The 22,396-nt window shown below is 37.8% G+C and overlaps 1 protein-coding gene across 1 annotated transcript in view; it reads left to right on the forward strand.

Annotated features, from left to right (window-relative positions):
- Nucleotides 1–22,396, forward strand: part of MAP3K21 (mitogen-activated protein kinase kinase kinase 21) — a gene marked incomplete at both ends in the record, with an annotated part of 62,934 nt that overhangs the window by 23,803 nt on the left and 16,735 nt on the right. Inside the window, 4 exons of the mRNA XM_084253567.1 lie at nucleotides 427–575; nucleotides 1,349–1,524; nucleotides 9,899–10,139; nucleotides 19,001–19,123. Of these exons, the coding sequence (XP_084109693.1) occupies nucleotides 427–575; nucleotides 1,349–1,524; nucleotides 9,899–10,139; nucleotides 19,001–19,123 (689 nt within the window). The remainder of the gene's footprint in view (nucleotides 1–426; nucleotides 576–1,348; nucleotides 1,525–9,898; nucleotides 10,140–19,000; nucleotides 19,124–22,396) is intronic.

A 22,396-nucleotide genomic window follows, 5' to 3' on the forward strand; every position in this document is an offset into this window, starting at 1 on the left:
TAGCCTGAGATCTCTGTGGGACTAGAATCCTCAGGGTGTAGCAATCCTCAAGCGCTTTTATCTAGGTGTGTAAAAAAATGAGATAGCAGGGGAAACATCTAAGCATCCACATGTACCTTCATTACTCTTAAAAGTGCCTCCTGGCTCTGGACCCTGTTTAATTCTGTTAGGCACTGCTTTCCTATTCAGTATTATTTTTAATTTCTATACTGAAGGCTCAAGTGACTTCTGGGAAGGCATGCATTTGCGCGCGTTTGAGAGGCTAACTGGAAGTGTCCACCTCTCACCTTGGGATGATGGCCACTACGGCTTTGTTAGAAGAGGAAATTATTATTAGGAGCTGGAAGAAGATACCAATGCATTACTCCCACCTACTGTATCAGGAAGACACAACCTGTGTAACTTCATGAAAACTTTGCTTTCTAGCTATGGAGTGCTGCTGTGGGAGCTGCTCACGGGAGAAGTCCCCTATCGTGGCATTGATGGTCTTGCTGTGGCTTATGGGGTTGCAGTCAATAAACTCACACTGCCCATTCCATCTACCTGCCCTGAGCCATTTGCCAAGCTCATGAAAGGTATTTGCATACCTGTGTTTTTGTGTCAGTGGGGGGTGAGGGACTTGTTCATGAAAACATCTATCCTTTTTTAATCAAAAAGAATTTTTATGATTCTAATTTTCAAATACTTTTAAGTAATTATACTGATTGAAGAATTAGAAACCTTGTCTTTGATCTAAGATATTAGGTAAAGATTTGATGAACTAAGTAACTTAAAAATTACCCAATTTTATCAGTGACTCATTTATATACAAAATTCAACTGAATGGTACTAAAGCTTTCATCAAGTACACTTGTAGAGTTCAAAGACAATATTGAGTTGGCTCCAGACAGGCTATTTTAAATTCTACCTAATAATCAAAAGTGTTTTAACTGGCATGATTTTGATATGACCTATCTTTGAAACATTGTTAACTCATTTTGTTAAGCAGCAAGTTACTTTATTTCTTTGTGAGGCAGGTCTCTGAATTCTTCTCTTTTTGGAGATTTTGTTTTCTTGGATTGAGTTGTTGAACTCTGTGTTAGTGTATTATCTGACCTGGGCAGTTTAGGTACCAGAAACACAGTATTCACTGCAAGGCATGGAAAACACCACATATACATAGTAATGTCTGTAACAAAGGCAGTGAAAACATTGTCTAATATTTAAGAGTAATTGTTATATATCTCTCTGACACAGAGACTGTATAAAATAAGATTTTCAAAGGATTCTTAAAATCTTCGGCAGACACTATCAATATTACCTGAACTATATTGAGAAGTACAACTAATGTGCTTCTTATTTATTTTAGAATGCTGGCAGCAAGACCCTCATATCCGTCCATCCTTCGCCTTGATTCTTGAACAATTGATGGCTATTGAAGGAGCTGTTATGACTGAAATGCCTCAAGAATCTTTTCATTCCATGCAAGATGACTGGAAGCTGGAAATTCAACAAATGTTTGATGAGCTGAGAACAAAGGAAAAGGTGAGAGATATATATTTGACTATATAAGCACATTTTTTAATATCATAGAAAGTCAGAGTCAAGAACCAGTGTGGGTATTATTCTAAAATATTTTCAGTCACCAATATTTATTAATTCTTGCCAAAACAAGACTGAACCATATTCAAAATGCATAATTGAATATAATTCCCTTTATTAAGGGAATTTTCAAATGTTAAAAAGAGTGGATAGCATGGTAAATGTGCAAAAACCAGCTTCAATTATTGTTAATATTTTATCATTTTGTTAATCTTTTTCCCTATATCATTTTTTTTTTAACTGGAGGATTTCATATCAAATCCTACACTCATGTATTTTGCCCTGAGATACTTCAATAAACATCTCTAATTGGTAAGATTTTTAAAAATAACTTTCTTTTATTATCCTTAAAAGTAATAGCAGGGGCTCCTTGGTAGCCTAGGGGTTGAGTCTCAGCGCTACCACTGCAATGGCCTGAATTCTAACCCACATGGTGCAGCAGACCTCTACTGTCTTGCCCACTGCTCCCCTCAGCTGTGTATTTCAGTAGATCTACCTGTTCTGTTCCCCACTCTGTCCCTGGTGAATCCTTTCAACCTACTGTACCTCTGGCTTGTACCCCAATTCTTCTACACCAAAAAAAGGTAATAGTAATTCCTTGATGTCATATAATACTTCATAACCAAATGTCACAATTTGTCTCAAAGAGTTCTTACAGGTTTTAGTTATATCCTTTAAAGACTTTTATGCTAATGGCACCACCCCATTTCCTTTTATCTTCAAGACATTGCTTTGTAGGGAAATTGGAAAAATGTGTAATTTTTAAATTTTTTAATGTGATGCATCAAGTTCTGGTTGGTTTTTATATTTTAAGAAAAAGACAAAAATAAACTTATATGTTAAACACACTGAAGCTGCATTTATATTGTCATGTTCAAAGTGAAATATGAGAAGTAAAACCTCCCCTATTTGGAAGCCAGACTGGTTGGGAAATGAACTAAAATTGTCTCTCTTGGCTGTTGTCAAATCACTGTTACCAGTCATTGGAGAACCCCAAATTCAGGGCATAGTTCTGTGGCAGTAACTTACTTTTTAAAAACCTGTTTGTAGAACCAGAGCATTTTGAAGTATGGTTTATTCCAGTTATCTGAAGTACATAATTGTTCAGGATGCTAAATTTTTATCTTATACATGCATTAAATGTCAGGTTAAAGTGAAATATTGCAAGTAGTTGATAACCTTTATAAAGCCATATTATCTCCCAGGAAGGAACTTTTATAACTCATATTTGTAATTTTAAAATGGTGGAATTCTTTTAAAGTAGGTGATTGTATTTTGCTGTTTTAAAGAGAGTTCTTTTGCTTACTCCAATTTATGACACTGGAATATGCCTTATGGCATTGCTGAGAGCCACTGTCCTGTGTTAGAATCACCTTGTCCTGTGTAGTGTGACTTTCATTATTATCTCTTGACTTGTACCTTGACCAAAACACAAAGGTCTAAAGCCAACCTAAGTGCAAAGGAAAGGGCAAAAGTGGGAATAAATATATATGCTCAGACATTTCTTGAGAGCTAATGTATGCCATACTGTTGTGATACTACCACCTCATACGCCCAAATTCTGTCCTTGAGTAACTTAGTTCTGGGTGGGATTTAATTGGATCTGAGGGGGGGATTAATACAAGGTTTATCATGGGTATTCCCCCAAATACAAATTGTTTTCTAAAACAAAACAGAAACAATTGACAACTGTGTCTATGGGGAAATTGCTCTGAGCTTCAAAGTGATCATTTTGTTTCAGCAAAAATACTGAATATCTACTGTAGGAGGGGAAAAGGGTTAGATAACTGAGATACAAAGATGGGTATGGATTCTATAGCCCTGAATGCCAGGCCAATTGATAAGTTTTTAAAATGGGCTTAATATACTATCTATTATCAAGGACATTAGTACAACACGTAAGTGTTGACTTAATATGCTGTTGACATTTTCAAGCCAAACATTGAAATCAGAATCTCATCCTTACTGCTCCTCTGCTTCCCTCTGCTTCCTCTTTTGTGATGTGGGATTGCTGTCCTCTTAGGTTTTCTGTCTCAGAGGTCTTGGAAGATCATCAATGACCATTCCTTCCCTGATGCCTGTTGTTCTCACTTATCCCCTATGTTCCTACAGCAGCATCCTTCCTGGTGGTTCTGCATCCATCTTGTTGCTTTAATTTATCCCCTCACTACTGCTGAGACCTTTCTAAAGAGCAAATTTGAACAGCCTTACTTTTCCTTATTAACTTTCTTTATCCTTATATATTTAGTTTCACTTTGCTCCCACCCATACTGAATTCCTCTCAGTTCCTCAAACGCCAAGCCTTTGACAGTGACCTTGTACAAATTTTCTGTGGAGAACACTGTCCTCTCCCTTGCCCTTATCCTTATTTTAAAATTGCTGGATTCTTCATTCTCAGGCCTTTCTAGGTCCCTCAGTCCTTTATTTTGCTGCACCAGATAAAACTGTGTCATAGTTTCTTATACTTCACTTATCACAGGTGGCACCCAATAATACTTTATTGTTATTTGCTTCTTTAATACTTCTTGGTCTGTCTTTTCTGCAAGATAACAGCAGCATTGAATAAAGTACTCAGCATTAAACACATTAAATAAACATGTAAAGTTTCTTAATATGCTTCTGGTATATATTTTAATAGGTGAGATATATTGGCAATTTTTATCCACATTGTTATTACTAATTTAAATGAAAAATAGTCATATAAATCAGCTATTTAACTTCTGGATAAATATTCTTGAGAGACCCTTGCACCTGGGCACAAGGAAGGTTGTTAACTGGGCATTGTTTGCAATAGTGAAAAACTGGAAGCACCCCCTGATACTCACTAATAGGGGACTAGATGCCTAATCCTATCCATATCCATACAGTGGAAAAATCTATATAGTTAAAATGAGTGATCTCTGTTTACATGTTTCAATGAGGATAAATTTCAAACATGATACTGGGTAGAAAAAGTGAGTTACAGAGGGTGCATTATATATCATTTATGCAATTTGTAAAAAACACAAAGCAGTACTACTCATATGTATAAAAAGACTAAAAGCATAAACAAGGGAAGGATACAAACCAACTTAAGAACCACAGACCAGAAGAGAGAGGGGAGAGGGTCAGAGTGTGATGCATTAGGACCTTAACAGGTCTGAACCAGACAGGGCAACCATTTAGCATCTATTAATTGTTGATTGTAAGTACCTGGGTACTTGCTATTCTCTTTCATTGTAGCAAATTTTCAATATCTCTTAACTTGGAATGATCATAAATAAGATTAGAGAGAAATATGTTTGCTGCTAATGTTTACAAGTCATGCTTACAAGTAGTAGACTTAAAGGTAATTTTTTGTCTCCCAAAGAGTTGTCAGTAGTTTGAAAGTTTAAAAACACTGTAGCAGGCAAAAATAGCCTTAGCCCTCTCCCCCTCGCCCCCCCCCCCCCACAGAGCTAATGAACGCATGGAACTCATGTAATAAGAAACAGTTATACTGTTTGACTCTGTTCAGATCATATCCATAGTTCTGTGCTTGATTGTGGTCACCAGGTTTTAAAGCACCTCCAAGGAAGATGGTCTGGAAGGCAGGAGAGGGACCAGGAAATCTGAGCAGACAGAGATCAAAACAGATGCAGAAGGGGGTGAGAAATGTAGGGGCTACCCTCGAAAAGTGGAAGAACTTGCAAGTAGACAGGTGAGGAACTGTATTTTATGTTGTTTCAGAGTTCAGAAGTAGGACCTCTTGGGTGAATGCTCAGGGATTAACATTTAGTTTTGAATTGACAGTTTTCTAAACTTTGGAGCTGTCTGGCAGTGCAGTAGACTGCTTCTTGAGCTGTTGGTCTTCAAGGAATTGAAGCCAACTGAAGAGGGTATCTATATGGGACTGTGAAAATGGATTATTCCCCCTCCACCTCTTTTAACATTAGATATTCAGTGGAATGCCAAAATCTGTAGTCATCTTGAGGAGCGGTTAAGACCAGACCAGACAGCCTGGTTAGAGTTGGGATTGTGCATTTGCTGATTGCAGAGTATTCTCTCTTTGCCTCATCACTATTAAACGTCACAGCCACGCTGTCTCATCTCGCTCAGGGATAGTGTGAAGCTTAATGAGTAATGTGCAGAAAGTGCTCAGGGCAGTTCTTACAGTAAGTGCTAAATAAGTGTTAAGTGTTAGTCTTAGAACAAAGGAAGTGGTGGCTTTGATTGAAGCCAGGGCAGGTCCTGGCAGCCACCACCATTCCAGAGTCAGCCATATGGGAAACCAGGCTCTGAGCAGTAATGCCTCAAAATGACTGACTGGATTACTTTTTAAATCCTGCAGTTCTTTGAAGGATTACTATCAGTAATATTGTGTGTTTCTTGGAAACTTTAATACATTTTGTCCACTTAAAAGTGATTGTTTTTCTTTGCATTACCCCAATTTTTTATCAGAAATTCTATAATTAGATGTTTATTAGCAAGAGTAAGATGATTTTGAGGAATGGGAGAGGATTTTAAGGAAACAAAACTTGAAGTCACAGAATTTAAAAACTGGAAGTAACATTAGTAATTATTTTAAAATGTGCATTTTACATTACTGGGAATTATGAAACTGTAGCATTGAGGCATATTGAATGAATTAGCTCTTATGTGGTTTTATAAAAACCAGAAAAGCATGTTTCAAGAATGTATGTCTGCCTTTTCTCCATTTTGAGATTTATGGTAGTTTCTTTGCTTCTCTTTTGATTGACTTTTTGAGCTATCCTGTAGTGGGCCTTTCCTCCTTTTTTGTATGATTTTTGTGCAGTGCTCCTTGAGATGTGGTATCTTGTGAGCCTTTGCTTTACTATTAGAGGATTTTTAATATATCTATATATTACTGAAAGGTTTGTAATTGCATCTTTTTTGATGGAGTGAAAAGCCAGTGTACGTGCTGTATCTTGCTTTCTTGTTCACTGATTGCTAAGGTAGGAGGCATCAAACTTGGAATTAATGGCCAGTAACTTGGCTGTGCTCTGTGTTATTCAGTAAACTGTAGCCTCCTTAGATACCAGTTCCTCCCTAAATTCCTGGCTTCTTATCTCTGTGTGTCTTTCTTTGTGCATGGGGTGCATGCACCTGTCTTTGAACCACTGTATGAGGCATGTCACCATTAATGATTAACATCTCCGGCAGGAATCCAGGTTTGTCATTACTAGAAAGGCCTGTGCCAAACAATTTAACAAATACTACTGCTTAGTAGTCTCAGCAACCAAAAGAATTTTAATATTTTTCATAATTTGGAAGTATTCAAAGGGATCCTAATACTCCAGACTCCCTGCCCCCCTTTTCCTTTTGAATATTTTAAAATCCAGAAGGAAGTATCCCTTGGTTCCTTTCTTTTCTTTTTTTTCTCTCTTGTGAAATCTTAGGCAAGTGTTTTTTTTTTTTTTTTCTTTTTTGATTCATAAACTCTTTGCAAGGGGCTTCACATTTTAGGTTGGAACCTAGAATTAAAAATCAAAAATGGTTTCTTTTTAAATTACTGTAGTTGTAACCAGCAAAAGCCTAATTGAATTTGTTACCCTTATCTCTTCCTCATACCATTTCATTGCTCAATAACTAATTGGGTTGATATCAGTACCACTGAAAAGTAAAATCTTTTTTTTTCAAGATTTATTTATTTATTTATATAAACACTGGGTACAGTCAAAAGCGCGGGAGGGTGAGAGAATTCACCAGAGCCAGAGTGGGGAACAGAACAGGCAGAAGGACCAAAGTACACTGCTGAGGGGAGCAGCGGGCGGCAGGAGAGGTCTGCGCGCCATGTGGGACCCTCACCCTGCGGCCGGGGATCAAACCGGCCCTGCAGAGGCTGCGGGCAGCTTCGCAACCCAGCGCTCAACCACTGCGCCACCAGGGAGGCCCTAAAAAGTAAAATCTTAACAAAAGAACAGATAATAATGAGTTAGAAATTAGAACTTGAATGGAAATAATTCTCTCTTTCCCAGATAAACTACAGTAAAATCTCCAATTTGAACAGAGTAGCTAACTAGTTGAAGAAAGTCACCAGTGGTATAATGGAGGCCATGATTTTTTTTTTTTGACATGTACATTTCCTTTTTTTTTCCTTTTCAAATAATAAATAAAAATTTATATCAGGCACAATATAATGAAGAAATACTAATCTGCTCTATAAGTAAGAATCAGTTGGTACATTTAACAAAAATTGAGGTCTTATTTGTCTTAAGTAAATCATTCTTCTACAATTTTGTTTATGAAGTTTGTTCTGAAAACATAAATTTATTTTTATTTATTTATTTTAAAGGTTTATTTATTTATTTTATACAAGAACCGGGTTACAGACCAGATGCATGGGAGGGTGAGAGGATTCAGCAGAGACAGAGTGGGGAACAGAACAGGCGGACTGATGAAATACACTGCTGAGGGGAGCAGTGGGCAAGACAGGAGAGGTCTCCCTCGCCATTTGGGACCCTCGCCCGCCAGCTGGGATCGAACCCGCGCTGCAGAGGCTGCGGACAGCTTCACAGTGCGGTGCTCAACCACCTGCGCCACCAGTGGAGGCCCTGAAAACATAAATTTAAAGAATGTTCCAGAGGTCAATGTCCATCTACTTAATAGATGTACCATAAATTCAGAATTAATTTGATCTGAGTAAATCGGTTATATTTGTTTATAGAGCTTCCCAGTCACTTTTTGATATTATCATGTTTGTTTATGGAAGGGTGGTCCTCTCTGTTTCTGATAACTGTGTTGATGGATAGCCACAGATTATTCTTTGAACTCATCTGTAAAATGTCCAGGGGATTAGTAGGCTTGAGTTAGCATTTCAGTCCCTTGGCTCAGCTCTCGTTTCTTCCTTGAGCCTCCACATTACAGTGTTTCTTCGTGCTTCAATATTCCTGAGGTGGGCCTATATGTAGTGTGACCTGTTTTATATCAAATATGGAATGTTTGTACAACACTCATAGCTGTCAAAGCGCCTAACTCAAAACTCCACCTGAAATGGAATCCATAATCTCTAACATAGACTTCAGTATTAGGATATTCTGAGGTTAAATGTGTCTGAGGTAGTGCAAGGGACAGTTTATAAGTGTCTTGATTTCTGTGCAAGTGCTTGAGTTAGTTGCCGAGTAATCTAGAAGAGAGGTAGCTCAGTGCTGAAAGGAATATTTATGTCTTTGATAAAGAATTCAAAGCTTTGGGCCTCCCCGGTGGCACAGCGGTTGAGCTCTGGGTTGCGAAGCTGCCCGCGGCCTCTGCAGCGTGGGTTCGATCCCCGGCTGCTCCCCGGCCACAGGAGGAGGGTCCCACATGGTGTGCAGACCTCTCTTGCCACCCGCTGCTTCCCTCAGCAGTGTACTTCGGTCCTTCTGCCTGCTCTGCTCCCTGCTCTGCCTCTGGTGCATTCTCTCAAACTCTCAAGCTTCTGACTGTACCCAGTGCGTGTATAAATAAATAAATAAATAAATAAATAAATAAATAAATGCTTAAAAAAAAAAAAGAATTCAAAGCTTTACAGCAATGAAATAAGAATTGAGGTGTGATTTTAAAACTTTGTGGAATTTTCAGTTCTACTATTGAATACTTTTTTTCTAATAGGCATAAAAGTATTCTCCAATTTATAGATTTTTCTGTTTCTCGGAAGTTCAATAATTCTAAGAGTAAAAAACAACAGGAAGTTAAACTTTAATCAGTAAGTGTCCTGACAGTGGGAACTTTTTTTATATATAATTCATGATGATCTGTTGCATAAAGTGATATTTTTCCTATGCTGATGAGATCCTGAAAAGTTCTTTGTATAATGAGCCTATTTCCCCTTGGTTTATAATTTGATGTCTAATTTTCATTTCCGATGCACTTCAGCTCACTTCTAACACATTAGCTTGTTTTTTCCTGTACTTTAATTGTCTAGGCATATTCTTAAATATTAGGAAGTCTCTGAGGGCAGAAATCTCAAATGCAGCCTTTTGTAGCTGCAACAAATATCCTTTAATCAGTCAAGCTTTTAACTTTGGGCTTTATTTTCAATCGGTCATTCATTTCATTGATACATATTAATGTTCATGTTATGTATCAGTGGTTATAAAGACTAGAGATGAAGGGAGAGAAATGTTAAAATTGGGTTTAAAAAATGTGTGATGCCTCTTTCAGCATCATAAAACTGAAAGACCAAAAGACAGCCTTGTGAAAACAACTTTGGTTTTCGTCTGCAGTAATGATGTGCTGGAAATGACCTCACTCCTACTGTTTTGTCCACAAAGAGCAGTGTCCCGTGAGGACTTGAATAACAAGGTGGTTAAGAAGGAAATTTTGGCTCCTTGATTTTGTTGGTGTGACTCTGTTTCAGGAGCTGCGGTCCCGGGAAGAGGAGCTCACCCGAGCAGCCCTTCAGCAGAAATCTCAGGAGGAACTGCTGAAGCGGCGTGAGCAGCAGCTGGCAGAACGGGAGATTGATGTGCTGGAGCGGGAGCTAAACATTTTGATATTCCAGTTAAACCAGGAGAAGCCCAATGTAAAGAAAAGGAAGGGGAAGTTTAAGAGGAGTCGATTAAAACTCAAAGATGGACATCGAATCAGTTTACCTTCAGGTATGATTTTGTACTTGTGTTTCCTAAGATTTTTTTGGTATGTCATCCCTGCAATCAGCTTCTTTGTTTTATCAGAGCCAGGTAGAGATGCTGGAATAAGATTTTAAATTATTCAATGAATAAGTATTTTCAGTGGCTTGCCTCAGTTCATGATCATAGTTTAGTGCTAATGCATTTATACCTAAGCAATGGCTCAAGGAGTGCATTGCAATACATTGCACACTGTGTTTCATGCTCAGCATACTTTCATATTTTGAATTCAAAGCAGAATTGCTTCGTAGCTGAATATTCTGAACCAGCCTTACATGACATTGTGAAAATGGAGAACAACAAAACTATTGCTACTTTGTCGTTATGTTTATTGTTTCTACAGAGATCTATAATGTCTGGTAACAGCTCATTTAGGATACTGAGGTTGGTGTTAGCACCTTCAAGAATATACATCAAGTGCTTCAGTTACACATGTGCTTTCATCTTAGGGTTTAAAATCCTTGTGGTATAAAAATGAACCAGTAAATCTAAGCAAGCTTTTAAAACTATTTTTAAAATGTTCTGACAATAACAAAAGGATTATGTGTGTTAGGAGAAACTACATAGAATAGAAAACAGCAAACATATTAATTTGCGAAGTTAAGTTCTTTAATGTTATGTGTTCTGCTCGACTTACCCCCATGTAGTTTACGATTCTTTCTAATATGAGGGAAGAACAGTGACAACACAAGAGCTGGCTGCATTTTCATAGACTGTGCATTAGATAACTATCTGTATGCCCCTCTCCCTCTATCTATATGTTTCAAATATTAGAGAGCTCTTTTTGGATTATAATGTTTTCCTAAGATGTTTGTTGATGGCATGGAAATTGGATTTAAAGAATAACAATTTTACTTTATATAAAATATGCATCAATTGTCTTGTGAAAATACTGCAAAACACTCAGAAGCTTTTGCATTATTCCAAAAATGCCTGGCAACCTGCTACTTTTTAGGTTAATTACAGATGTCCTCAATTGATCAGAAAATTGCTGTATGTGGTAGTCATTAGGACAAAATGTACGTTATTGATTATTTGGTTTCATGAGGTGAGAATAAGCTCTGGGACCTATTATACATTTCACCTTTGACCTCCCCAGGTGAGGGGGGTATACATTTCCAGGTTCTCTGATGTCTGCTTTTAACTGGAGTATAACTTGGAGAACCACTGACTGGACTTTCTTATATGTCAGACATCACTTAAAGTAGACTATTTTATTTGTAGTGAGGCTTCTGCTTGCAAGTACAGACGAAAAAACAATTCAGAGGGCACTCCATTTCAGTTTTCTTTCTTTTTTAAAAAGATTTATTTTTATTTATTTATGCAGACAAAAACTGGAGTGTGGGGCAGAGGTGCAGGGGGTGAGAGGATTCACCAAAGTGGGGAGCAGAACAGGCAGATCTACTGAAATACACTGTTGAGGAGAGCAGAGGGTGAGACGGGAGAGGTCTGCTGTGCCATGTGGGTTAGTTCCCAGGCTAGGGATTGAACTCGGGCTGCACTGGCTGATGATAGCTTGATAGCACTGAGACTTTAACCCATTTCAATTTTCTTTACCTGTTCTTAGCTATATCAGCATTCTTCTCTCTGTATCATGAGTACGTTATGATTAATATGAACTAATTCCATTAGGAAAACTTTGGAGGGAGGGACTGATGGAAAATAAACAGGAGAGAAATCAAATCATTCCAGTGATTCTTTGATCTTCAGTAGTAGAGGTTTAAATAAAATCTCTCAGGAATCCTGAAGTTAAACTTTCAATCTTATTTATCTTCTCAAATGTTACTCAGCCAATGCTTTGCATTTATTCAAAGCAGGTTGAATATGATTGTTTTTGATGGGCTTATATGGTTCCTGTATTGTGCTATTTGACTTGTCTGTTTCTGAGACTAGAGAGGACATTTTAGTTACACATTTATTAGTGTTGTGGCACTTAATAAAATGGTCCAGCTAAAAATACTGTTATAATCTTAATTCATCTTGCAGGAATGAAATCTGGCTTCTGTATTTTAGCATGGCAGTTACCTTTATACCCACCAGATGCTGCTGCTTGTTGTAACACTATTACCACTATAGGAACACCTCATTAGGACTCCCAAACTTTGAGTGTGTATGCACACGTACTCGATCACTTCTGTAATAGTCTAGCATAGGCACACATTCAAAGATTCAGAGTGGGAAAAAAAAAAAAAAGAAAGAAAGTGAGAAGCTGAAAAAAATTGAAATGAAATAAATAAATGGGTGTAGAATTTCAGTTTTGCAAGGTGATTCTGGAGTTGGATGGTGGTAAAGTTTGCATGACAGTGAGAATGGACTTAATGTCATTGAATTGTACACTTAAAAAATGTTTAAGATAGGGCCTCCCTGGTGGTGCAAGGGTTTGGGCACCACTCTATGAAGCAACCCTCAGCCTCTGTAGCACGAGTTTGATCCCCAGCTGGCCAGAGAGAAACCCACATGGCGAAGCAGACTTCTCCTGTCTCGCCCACTGCTCCCCTCAGCACTGTATTTCAGTCAGTCTGCTTGTTCTGCCCCCCACTCTGTCTCTGGTCAATCCTGCCACCCCCCCATCTCTGGCCTGTACCCCAGCTCTTGTATGCATAAATAAATCTTTAAAAAAATGTTTAAGACAGTAAATTTCATGTTATATATGTCACACAAATATTTATGTATCTGTGACCACAATAAAAAAAAATGGAAAAAGAAAAGCAAAGATTCAAAGTGAAGAATGATAGCTGTAAGGAGAATTATTTTTCTTCTTCAGGACTTTTTGCTTTTATCTGTATCATAAGTTCAAGGGAGTTAGTGGATTTTAGTAGTATTATCTGCTAGAAAATTCTTTGAATTACCAAATTTTCAAGCTGCTTAAGGGTACACTGTCAAGTAGAAGCAGTGATATATAATCAGCAGTGGTGATACTTTCAGTTTACCAAATTACTTGAACACTTTTTGTAGTAGCTTTCCCAATGTGTGACTAATTTGAAGAATTTCTCAGAAACATATTTGAGACTTCTACAAACTGACCTTTAATATTTGTGCTTACAGATCTTTCAAACACTTGTTATCAAATATGATTATTATGATTTTTTTTCTTTCAGAATCATTGATGATAACCTTTAATCTTAGGACTTTATAGTATGGCATTTTCAGAATCATTGATGTTAACTTTTAATCCTATGGCTATTTATAGCTGTGGTGACTTATCAAAACTCTCAAATGAAGTTATTCCTACAGGCAATCCTTCATAGATGGCTACCAAATACAGAAAATAAATGATTAGAAAATGACACGCCAGAATCTCAGATAAGAGTTTTTAAGTTATACTTTGTGAATTGTTGAAATTTCTTGGAATTTGTAGAAAAAGAATGATCACCATAGACATTTTTATGTTGTGACCATTTTATATCATGCTGAATTATGTTTATTTCAAACCAAAGTTGCCTTTTTAGAATATATAAAACAAGGCAACAATGATTAAAAACCTTCAAAGTTGGTGTGGATCCAAAACAGCAACAGTGAAACATCAACCATCTGCTTCTTGTGTGTGAGTGTGAGAACAAATCACAGGGGAGAAAGGGCCAATACTTCATAAGGCACTGCCACCACTGTCATATAAAACAGAATATTTCCATGAGCCTGTATTAACTTCTGTAATGGAACATGTAGTTGTTCCTTGTACTCCATGAGGGTTAGGAATGCCAATCTTCTGCATAGTCAAAAGTGCCCTTATAACTCTTTTTTTTTTTTTAAAGATTTTTTTGAAAATTTATTTATTTATTTATACAAGCACTGGGTACAGTCAGAAGCATGGGAGGGTGAGAGAATTCACCAGAGCCAGAGCGGAGAGCAGAACAGGCAGAAGGACCGAAGTACACTGCTGAGGGGAGCAGCGGGTGGCAGGAGAGGTCTGCGCGCCATGTGGGACCCTCGCCCAGTGGCCGGGGATCGAAATGGTGCTGCAGAAGCTGTAGGCAGCTTCGCAACCCAGCGCTCAACCTCTGCACCACCAGGGAGGCCCCTTATAACTCTTAACTCTCCCCAAAACTTAACTACTAATAGCCCTCTATTGACTGAAAGCCTTACTGATTGCATTAACAGTCAATGAACACATATTTTGTATGTTAAATGTATTATATATTGTATTGTCACAATAAAGTACACTAGAGAAAAGAAAATGTTAAGAAAATCATGAGAAAACACGTTGACACTATACTGAATATTGATACTCTAAATTTGTATCTGCTGTTTAAAAGAAAATCTGCATATATATGAACCCTTGTGATGTTCAAATCTTTATTGTTCAAGGGCCAATTAGCAATAAAAATACAAATATGGGTTTTGCCCAAAAGTCTGGACAAATGATAATTTTCTATGGGCAGGTATCTTTGAGAATGCTTATTCTAGCTAATACAAAGAAAACGGAACATCAGCCATTTTTCTCAGCCAAATGAGAACAATTCAGTTCTCATTTTCCGAAATGTGCTGGGACAGAATTAACCTTCCTTTGCTTCACAGGGACAAAGATGCTTATAGTAAAGAGTATTTTCTTTATTTTTTAAAGAGAAAGAAAGCCTCCTTTAATGGAAATATTTAGACTTTTTTCAAAAGGTCAGAAACATTGTGAATCTTTGGTATTGTTAAAATCCAGCCTTGTACATTGGCTACTGATCCTTGACTTTGCAAGTGGTCCATGCTAAGTTACCTGACCTGTGCTTAGTATATGCTATGATCTGGCTTTGTTTTGTTCCAAGGCTTGCAAGGACATGCCTGCCTTCTGCTCTGGGCTGGAGGATCCTTCTATAAAATGTCATATAGAATTTGATTTCATGGTTCAACCTTATGGGGCTAGTTGAACATTTATAAGGCAGTTTAAGTTAAAATAAACTGTTTCATGTCTGAATAAGAATATTTCTTTACCACTCCTCCCACCTACAATCTAGCCAATCATCACTCCTGCTGAATTTTTCCTTGCATTGTTTTTTTTTTTTTTTTTCCTTTGCTTACAACTGATTTGCTAGTCAAATATTTCATAAAATTTCTTATCTGGTATAGATGGAAAAAGCCTCCATCTGGAACTTTATTTCCATTTCCCTCCACCCAACTATCTAGTTCTCAGCAATTAGATTTCAGTGCCAGTGTGATTCTGTTTCAAAACTCTGTACTGTTTTCTCATTCAACAAGCTCTTAGAGGATCTACCATGTACCAAGTCCTAAGGGTTACAGTAAACCATGATCTCTGCCTTCATGTTACTTATAATCTTAAACAGAAAATACTGTGCAAAAGACTAATCTCCTTTTATGTGCAGGGCACTGTTTCCATTTTGGAGTGGGGTCTAGCTGTGATGGAGACTACAGTGACCTGTGCCCTTAGGAGGGCTGCTGTTGTATTGGGGGAAGGGTGTGAACTTTAAGCTAATAATTTCACACTTTGTTTTTTAAAGATTTATTTATTTGTTTATTTATTTATTTATTTATACAAGAATCGGGGTACTGGCCTGATGCACGGGAGGGTGAGAGGATTCACCAGAGACAGATTGGGGAACAGAACAGGCAGACTGATGAAATACACTGCTGAGGGGAGCAGCAGGTGTGACAGGAAAGGTGTCATGTGGGACCCTCTCCTGTGCCATGTGGGACCCTCGCCTGTTAGCTGGGATCGAACCAGTGCTGCAGAGGCTGAGAACAGTTTTGCAGTGTGGCCCTCCACCGCCTGCGCCACCAGGGGAGGCCCTGCACACTTTTTTACTTGCTACAATTATTAACTACTATGAAGGAAAATTCATATGACAATGATTAGCAAAGAGATATCACCTAGTCTAAGGAGATCACTGAAGACTTCTTTAAAAAGTAATATTTAAATAGAGTCTTGAAGTAGTATCTTTTTTTTTTAAGATTTATTATTTATTTGTTGATTGATTGATTGATTTATACATACAAGCACTGCGTACAGTCACAAGCGTGGGAGGGTGAGAGAATTCACCAGAGCCAGAGTGGGGAGCAGAGCAGGCAGAAGGACTGAAGTACACTGCTGAGGGGAGCAGCGGGCAGCAGGAGAGGTCTGCGCGCCATGCGGGACCCTCCTCCGGTGGCCGGGGACAGCCGGGGATCGAACCGGCACTGCAGTGGCTGCGGGCAGCTTCGCAACCCAGCGCTCAACCGCTGCGCAACCGGGGAGGCCCCTTGAAGTAGTATCTTAACAAATAAAGAGGATTAAGGGGGAAAAAAAAGGAAGAGAGCAAAGCTTTATTTCCTTCCAGGAAATGGAAAAAGACCGGTGTGGTTTGACATAAGGGGTCAACAAACTATGCCCCATACACCAGGTCCAGTCTTTTCCTGTTTTGTCCAGTGCATGAACTGGACTATACACTTTTAAGAACACAGAGAAAGAGGAATATTTCATGACATGTGAACAATATGTGAAATTTATAAATAGCATTGTCCATAAACACAGTTGTATTGGAACTCAGTCACCTATGTTGTGTGTGACAACCTTCACACATCATCATCATCAATTTGAGTGGTTGTAACAGAGACCAAATGGCTCACAAAGCCTAGAGTATTTACTGTGTGACACTTCACAGAAGGTTTTCTGCCTTCTGCTTTATACCACAGCAAATGATGGGAGAAAGGGGAGAGGTGAGGTTGGAGCAGCAAGAAGAATTCAGATTTGGATTCCATGGGCTTATAGAGTAGGTTATGATTTTGACCTGTAACTTGAGAATTATAAGAATCCTTTGAAAGATTTAAAAAATGCACATGGCTGCTTTTGGGTAGACCAGAGTGCCCACATCTAGATGCAAAAATGTAGAATGAAGAATTGTGGGAGCATCAATATGAAATGATGGTGGTGGTGAAAATGGAGAGAACAAGAGTTGCTAATGTATGTTGAGCACTTTTTAGATCCTGAGCCCCACACTAAATGTTCTCTGTACTTCTTTGTACTTAATTTTTTACAACCATCCTCTGAAGTAAGAATAATGATTTCCTCTCTCCACCATTTTTGGGTAAGAGATGTTGGTTAACAGATAAGGTTAAGTTGCCTTCTCAGAATTGGTTAGTAAGTGGTTAATTAGCCTTCAGATCCAAGTTTGTTAACTCCAGATCCTAGAAAATAAGCTTCTCAAGTATAAATATAAGGATGATATATACTACAAAATTCTTAAGATATTTTATGTTTGACTGGATGTGGATGGTCAGGGAGAAAGCAATATCAAGAAAACTTTATAGATTTCTAGCATGAATAATTGGATAGGTAACTTACTTAGCAAATTCCAACTCTTCCTCATTTCAAATGCCAGGTGGTTCTTTAAGGTTCTTTAGAGTATAATTTTCAAAAATTAACTCTCTTGCAAAATGTAGTAAACATGTATCAAAGATTTTATTCAATTTTTTTGATTAATGAGGGAGCCCATTAAAGTCAGTTCAAATGAAAATTTGTGGAGGTATAAGTATTTAAGAGCAAATTAATAAAGGAATGTTAGGCTTAGATTACTAGGTTAAATATAAACTTGATTAATTACCAGTATGGCAATAAACTATAACCTTTTGGACTGTCTTTTTGGCCAGACAGAAATTATTTGTGTCATCCCCAGACAAAAATCTACAGGTTAACCTATGACCCTGCCAAGTTGTAAATATAGCCCAGTCAATAGAAAACCAAAGGTTAAGAACTCAGCACTACCCTGCAAGAACACCCAGTAATTTGTTTCCTGTGTGTACATTCTTGGCAATCTTCCTGTTTACACAGTTGTCCCAAACCCTTTCCTCATCCTTCTGGTAATGTGAATTGTTTGTCCATACATTCCCTTAGTTCTCTGTCGTGGCGACCACTGCGTTACAGCTAGGTAATTGTAAGTATCATTTGTGGAGTGCCTTGACCACAAAATGCTTTCAGCTGTAGGGCAAAGGAAATTTTTCCTTGACCTTCTTAGGGTCCCTGAGTTTGTTTGAAAATTAAGCTGACAAAGACAGGTCAACAAGGAAAAAGCATAAAAATGTGCTTAATGTAAGTTTTACATGGTACAGGAACCTTTGTAAGGAAACGAAGACCCCAAAAAACAGACCTGAGTATTTTTATGTGAGGTTTACATGAGTGGAAATTGCATAGAAATGTGATAGGTTAAATAGCATGAGGGGAGGGCATCCCATCCTCACCGACACTTTCTGTTTTAATCACCATAGCAAGGCCTGTGAGACATTTGTTGTGCCCACTTAGCAGTTGAGAAGACAGTCTCCCAGAGCTGGGTTCCTTCTGGTTTGAGGTCTATTGTTTGTTAGTGACAGAACCAGTTAACGTTAACCATTTAATGCCTGGGCTTTCCTGTGTCTGTTCTGTTTTTAACTATGTCAGACTGAATGAAAGGAACCCTTTCTTCCCAAAAGATTGTATGTTCTAGATGTTCTCAGTAATATTTCATTTTCTACGGGTGTGTGTATCTCACAATGCCTAACATATCATAGAATCTCAATCGTTGAATCCTGATGTAGATGAGAAATTAAGAAATAGACTCTGATAGCTACTTCATTTTCAGTGTCTGGCAGTTTTACTTTAATTGCTAAATGCTAAAGGAGTGGCGGTGAAGATAACCTAAAATCATGAAATCTCTGCAAAACTGGGAGACTGACAGAAGTGGAAGGGGCACCCAGTGGGCTAGGATGAAATGTTATTGGGGCTTTGGGGGTGGGCATGGTATATAATAGCATTCATTTGTAGAGATGTGAACCTGTACTCTTAAAACTGTATAGACAGTGTTGTAAACCAATGCTACCTGCATCAACATATTCTAAAAAATTATGAAATCTCATTTCTTGCTTTTTTCCATATCCTGCAGATTTCCAGCACAAGATAACCGTGCAGGCCTCTCCCAACTTGGATAAAAGGAGGAGTCTGAACAGCAGCAGTTCCAGCCCACCCAGTAGCCCCACAGTGATTCCCCGACTCCGAGCTATACAGTGTAAGCTTTATCCCCGGCACAAGGACCTCTGTGCCAATTTCTGTCATTAATTGACATGGATTAAACTTAGGCAGACATGTTTTTTCTAGCTGGTTATAGCTAACTAAGCATGTCACATATAGTAGGTGTCACAACTATTTGGAAAACAAAATATGGTCTTATGATTCTTAGTCTAATATTTTTATCTGTACAACAAATGATTTTGGTCTGTGCAAGTGGTGATGTGATCAGGCCACAGAGTAGAAAGTATAATAATTAATATATCTCAAGACATTTTGCTAAACACTTAAATGTAAAATTGATGTCATTCTATCAGTAGCATATTTATGAATATTTTGAAAAAAATGAAATCAAGTATTCAAGGTTTCTTCCACTTCTTTTCTTGTTTTATAGAGAAAAAAAGTACTTTGCTTTTTGTGATTTTACTTTAGGTCTGAGCCAATATAATACTCCAGAATAACCAATCTGAAAGCATTTTCAGATTGGTGGAAAGAATACATAGAGATAGTTTGCCTGGCACCTTTGTACTATGAGAATTTCGGTTAGTGGAATGAAATAAAACTGTTGATGATTTTTGAAGATGACTCCAAATAAAGCTCAAAAGTAGACTATGCAAAAGAAGGGGTTAAATGTGTATATATGTACGTAATCTGTAAATCAGTCTACGTTACCATATTAATAATTTACGTCCTCTCCTTTTACCACCAAACTTAATTCTCTTCCTGCCATGATTATTTGGGAAAAAAGAATTACAAAATAACGTTTAGCCAGGTTTTCTACCATCAATTTATTTTTTTTCTTTTAGCAATGAAAGTGTTTGTACCAGCAGAAATTTTTTCTTAAACCCTTTTTTATAGTTAAAGGAAAATAACTTCAATAAATGTGTAATAATCTAATGTAGACTCTTAGACCTTAAGTAAAGCACTTCATTTTATTTTTATAGCTGATTGGTCTTTGTGAAAGCATTTTTTATAAAGCTGTACTTTATGCTTTGCTTTTCCTACACAAAGTAAGGACTTAATTAAAGGAATATAATGAGTGTAAAAGACTTGTCTCCCAGCTCTGCTGAAGGAACAAAGAATCGAGAACTCAGCTGTTTCTCTGCACTCTTCCCTGTTGTCTTCATATTCTTTTTTCTTGTATTTAAAGACAATTTTTTTCAAGACTTAAATTTTTCAGAGCAGTTTTAGATTGACAGCAAAACTGAGAGGAAGGCACAGAGATTGCCCAGGCACAAACCATCTCCACCACTGCTTCCATCATCCTGTATCAGAGGTTCATTTCAAATTGATGAACCTACATAAACATCATCACCGCCCAAAGTCCATAGTTTACATTGGGGTTCACTCTTGGTGTTGTCCATTCTGAGTTTGGACAAATGTGTAGTGTCATGTATTCACCATCATAGTATCATACAGGAGAGTTTAGTTCACTTAAACATTCCCTTTGTGCCATGTGTGCCTCCTCATACTGCCCCCCCATCCCTACTCCTAGCAACCACTGATCTTTTTTTGTCTTCATAGTTTTGCCTTTTCCAGAATATCATGTAGTGAAAATTATGTAGCATATGACTTTTCCAGATTGGCTTCTTTCACTTAATGACATGCATTTAAGGTGCCTCCAAGTCTTTCCATGACTTGATAACTCATTGCCTTTAAACCTTGAATAATAGGCCATTGTCTAGAGGAACCATTGTTTGTTTATCCATTCACTGTTGAAGGACAGCTTTGTTGCTTCCAAATTTTAGTTATAAATAAACTTGTACACATTCATGTTTAGGTGTTTGTGTGGACATAAGTTTTTGACTCCTTTGAATAAATACCAAAGAGTGCAATTGCTGGATCATTTGTAAGATTATGTTTCATTTTGTGAGACACCACAACCCTGTCTTCTAAAATGGCTGTGCCATTTGCATTCCCACAGGCAGCAGGGGAGGGTCCCTGTGTACATGCTGGCCTCACTGAATGGGGAAGTCGTATCTGGATGAGCTAGGCTCAAGATTGGTGCTAGTTAAGCTGAATACTTTTGGGATTACAAATAAATTCTGATCATGTGGATCTCTGACTCTAGTGAATTCTCTCACCCTCCCGTGCTTCTAACTGTACCCAGTGCATGTATAAACAAACAAACAAACAAACAAATAATAATACATGCCTCTTAAAAAAAAATGAAGCAAACTTGGGGAGCTTCCCTACTTCCCCCAAATAGCAGGTGCCTCGAAATTCTTTCTCTGAGGTAGCCCGTGAAAGCATTGTAATCCAGATACTCCAAACAGAACCAGCTTTATGTATAGGAGCTGCTGCTTCACCTTCTTTAACCTGAATCTTGGTCACTATCTTTTCTGACCCTAACTGCCCCCAACAGCTTTATCGTGTCTTGGTTTCTGGGTCTCCTCTGGTCACTAGCTCGTTTTCACTGTTCAGTATAGTGTGACAGTGAAGGGCGTGGACTTGGGAATCACGTTGTCCAGGATTGAATTGCAGCTCTGGCCCTACTATACTGTGACTTTGAACTAGTGCCTGAACCTCATCATGCCTCAGATTCCATTTCTTTAAACTGGGAATGAGACTAGTTTCAAAGGCCCAAATGTATATAAAACACTTGGAACAATGTCTGCACATGGTAAGCAGTTTATATGTGTCAGCAGTTGTCATGGTCTTCACTTTTACTATTGTTACTCTGAAGCTGTATGTGGCCTGAAGGTCTCTCACTATTGTCTGCCATTTATAGTATTGATATTTATTCCTTTAAAGATATTGCCTCTCTCAGATGGATTGAGGTATATTTACATGCACACCTGATTCAGATGAATGGACTTCTTTTTCGGATGCGTTGTAGATATTATCTAGCATACTTTCCCTGAACAAAGATGAGAAAGTGTGAGTTAACTTAAATGAGAAAAATTCTTAGGAAAGCATGGAAAGAAAGAAAAAGCTGTGAAATTGAAGGGAAGGATAATTACAATTTGAGCAAGATGTGGATCATTTAGGTAAAGTTGAATTAAAAGTAATTACCCCAAAGATTGTTCAAAGAATACTAAAGTAAAGGACTTTAGATGTATAAGATTGACTTTGGATAAAAACATAGTTATTTCACCCTGGTACAAAGAATCACTGTCTGCTAAAGAGAACATAGTCTAATATATTTGAACAAAATACTCTCTTATTCTAACTTCCTCTGGCTTGCTCTAATGATTGGCATTGTTGCATGATATCATATTTAGGGCTCCCTTTTCTTTGAGACTAGGAAATGGTAGAATTCACTAATCCTCTG

The sequence above is a fragment of the Talpa europaea genome, assembly GCF_964194135.1.
Source record: "Talpa europaea genome assembly, chromosome: 14".
NCBI classification, from domain to species: domain Eukaryota; kingdom Metazoa; phylum Chordata; class Mammalia; order Eulipotyphla; family Talpidae; genus Talpa; species Talpa europaea.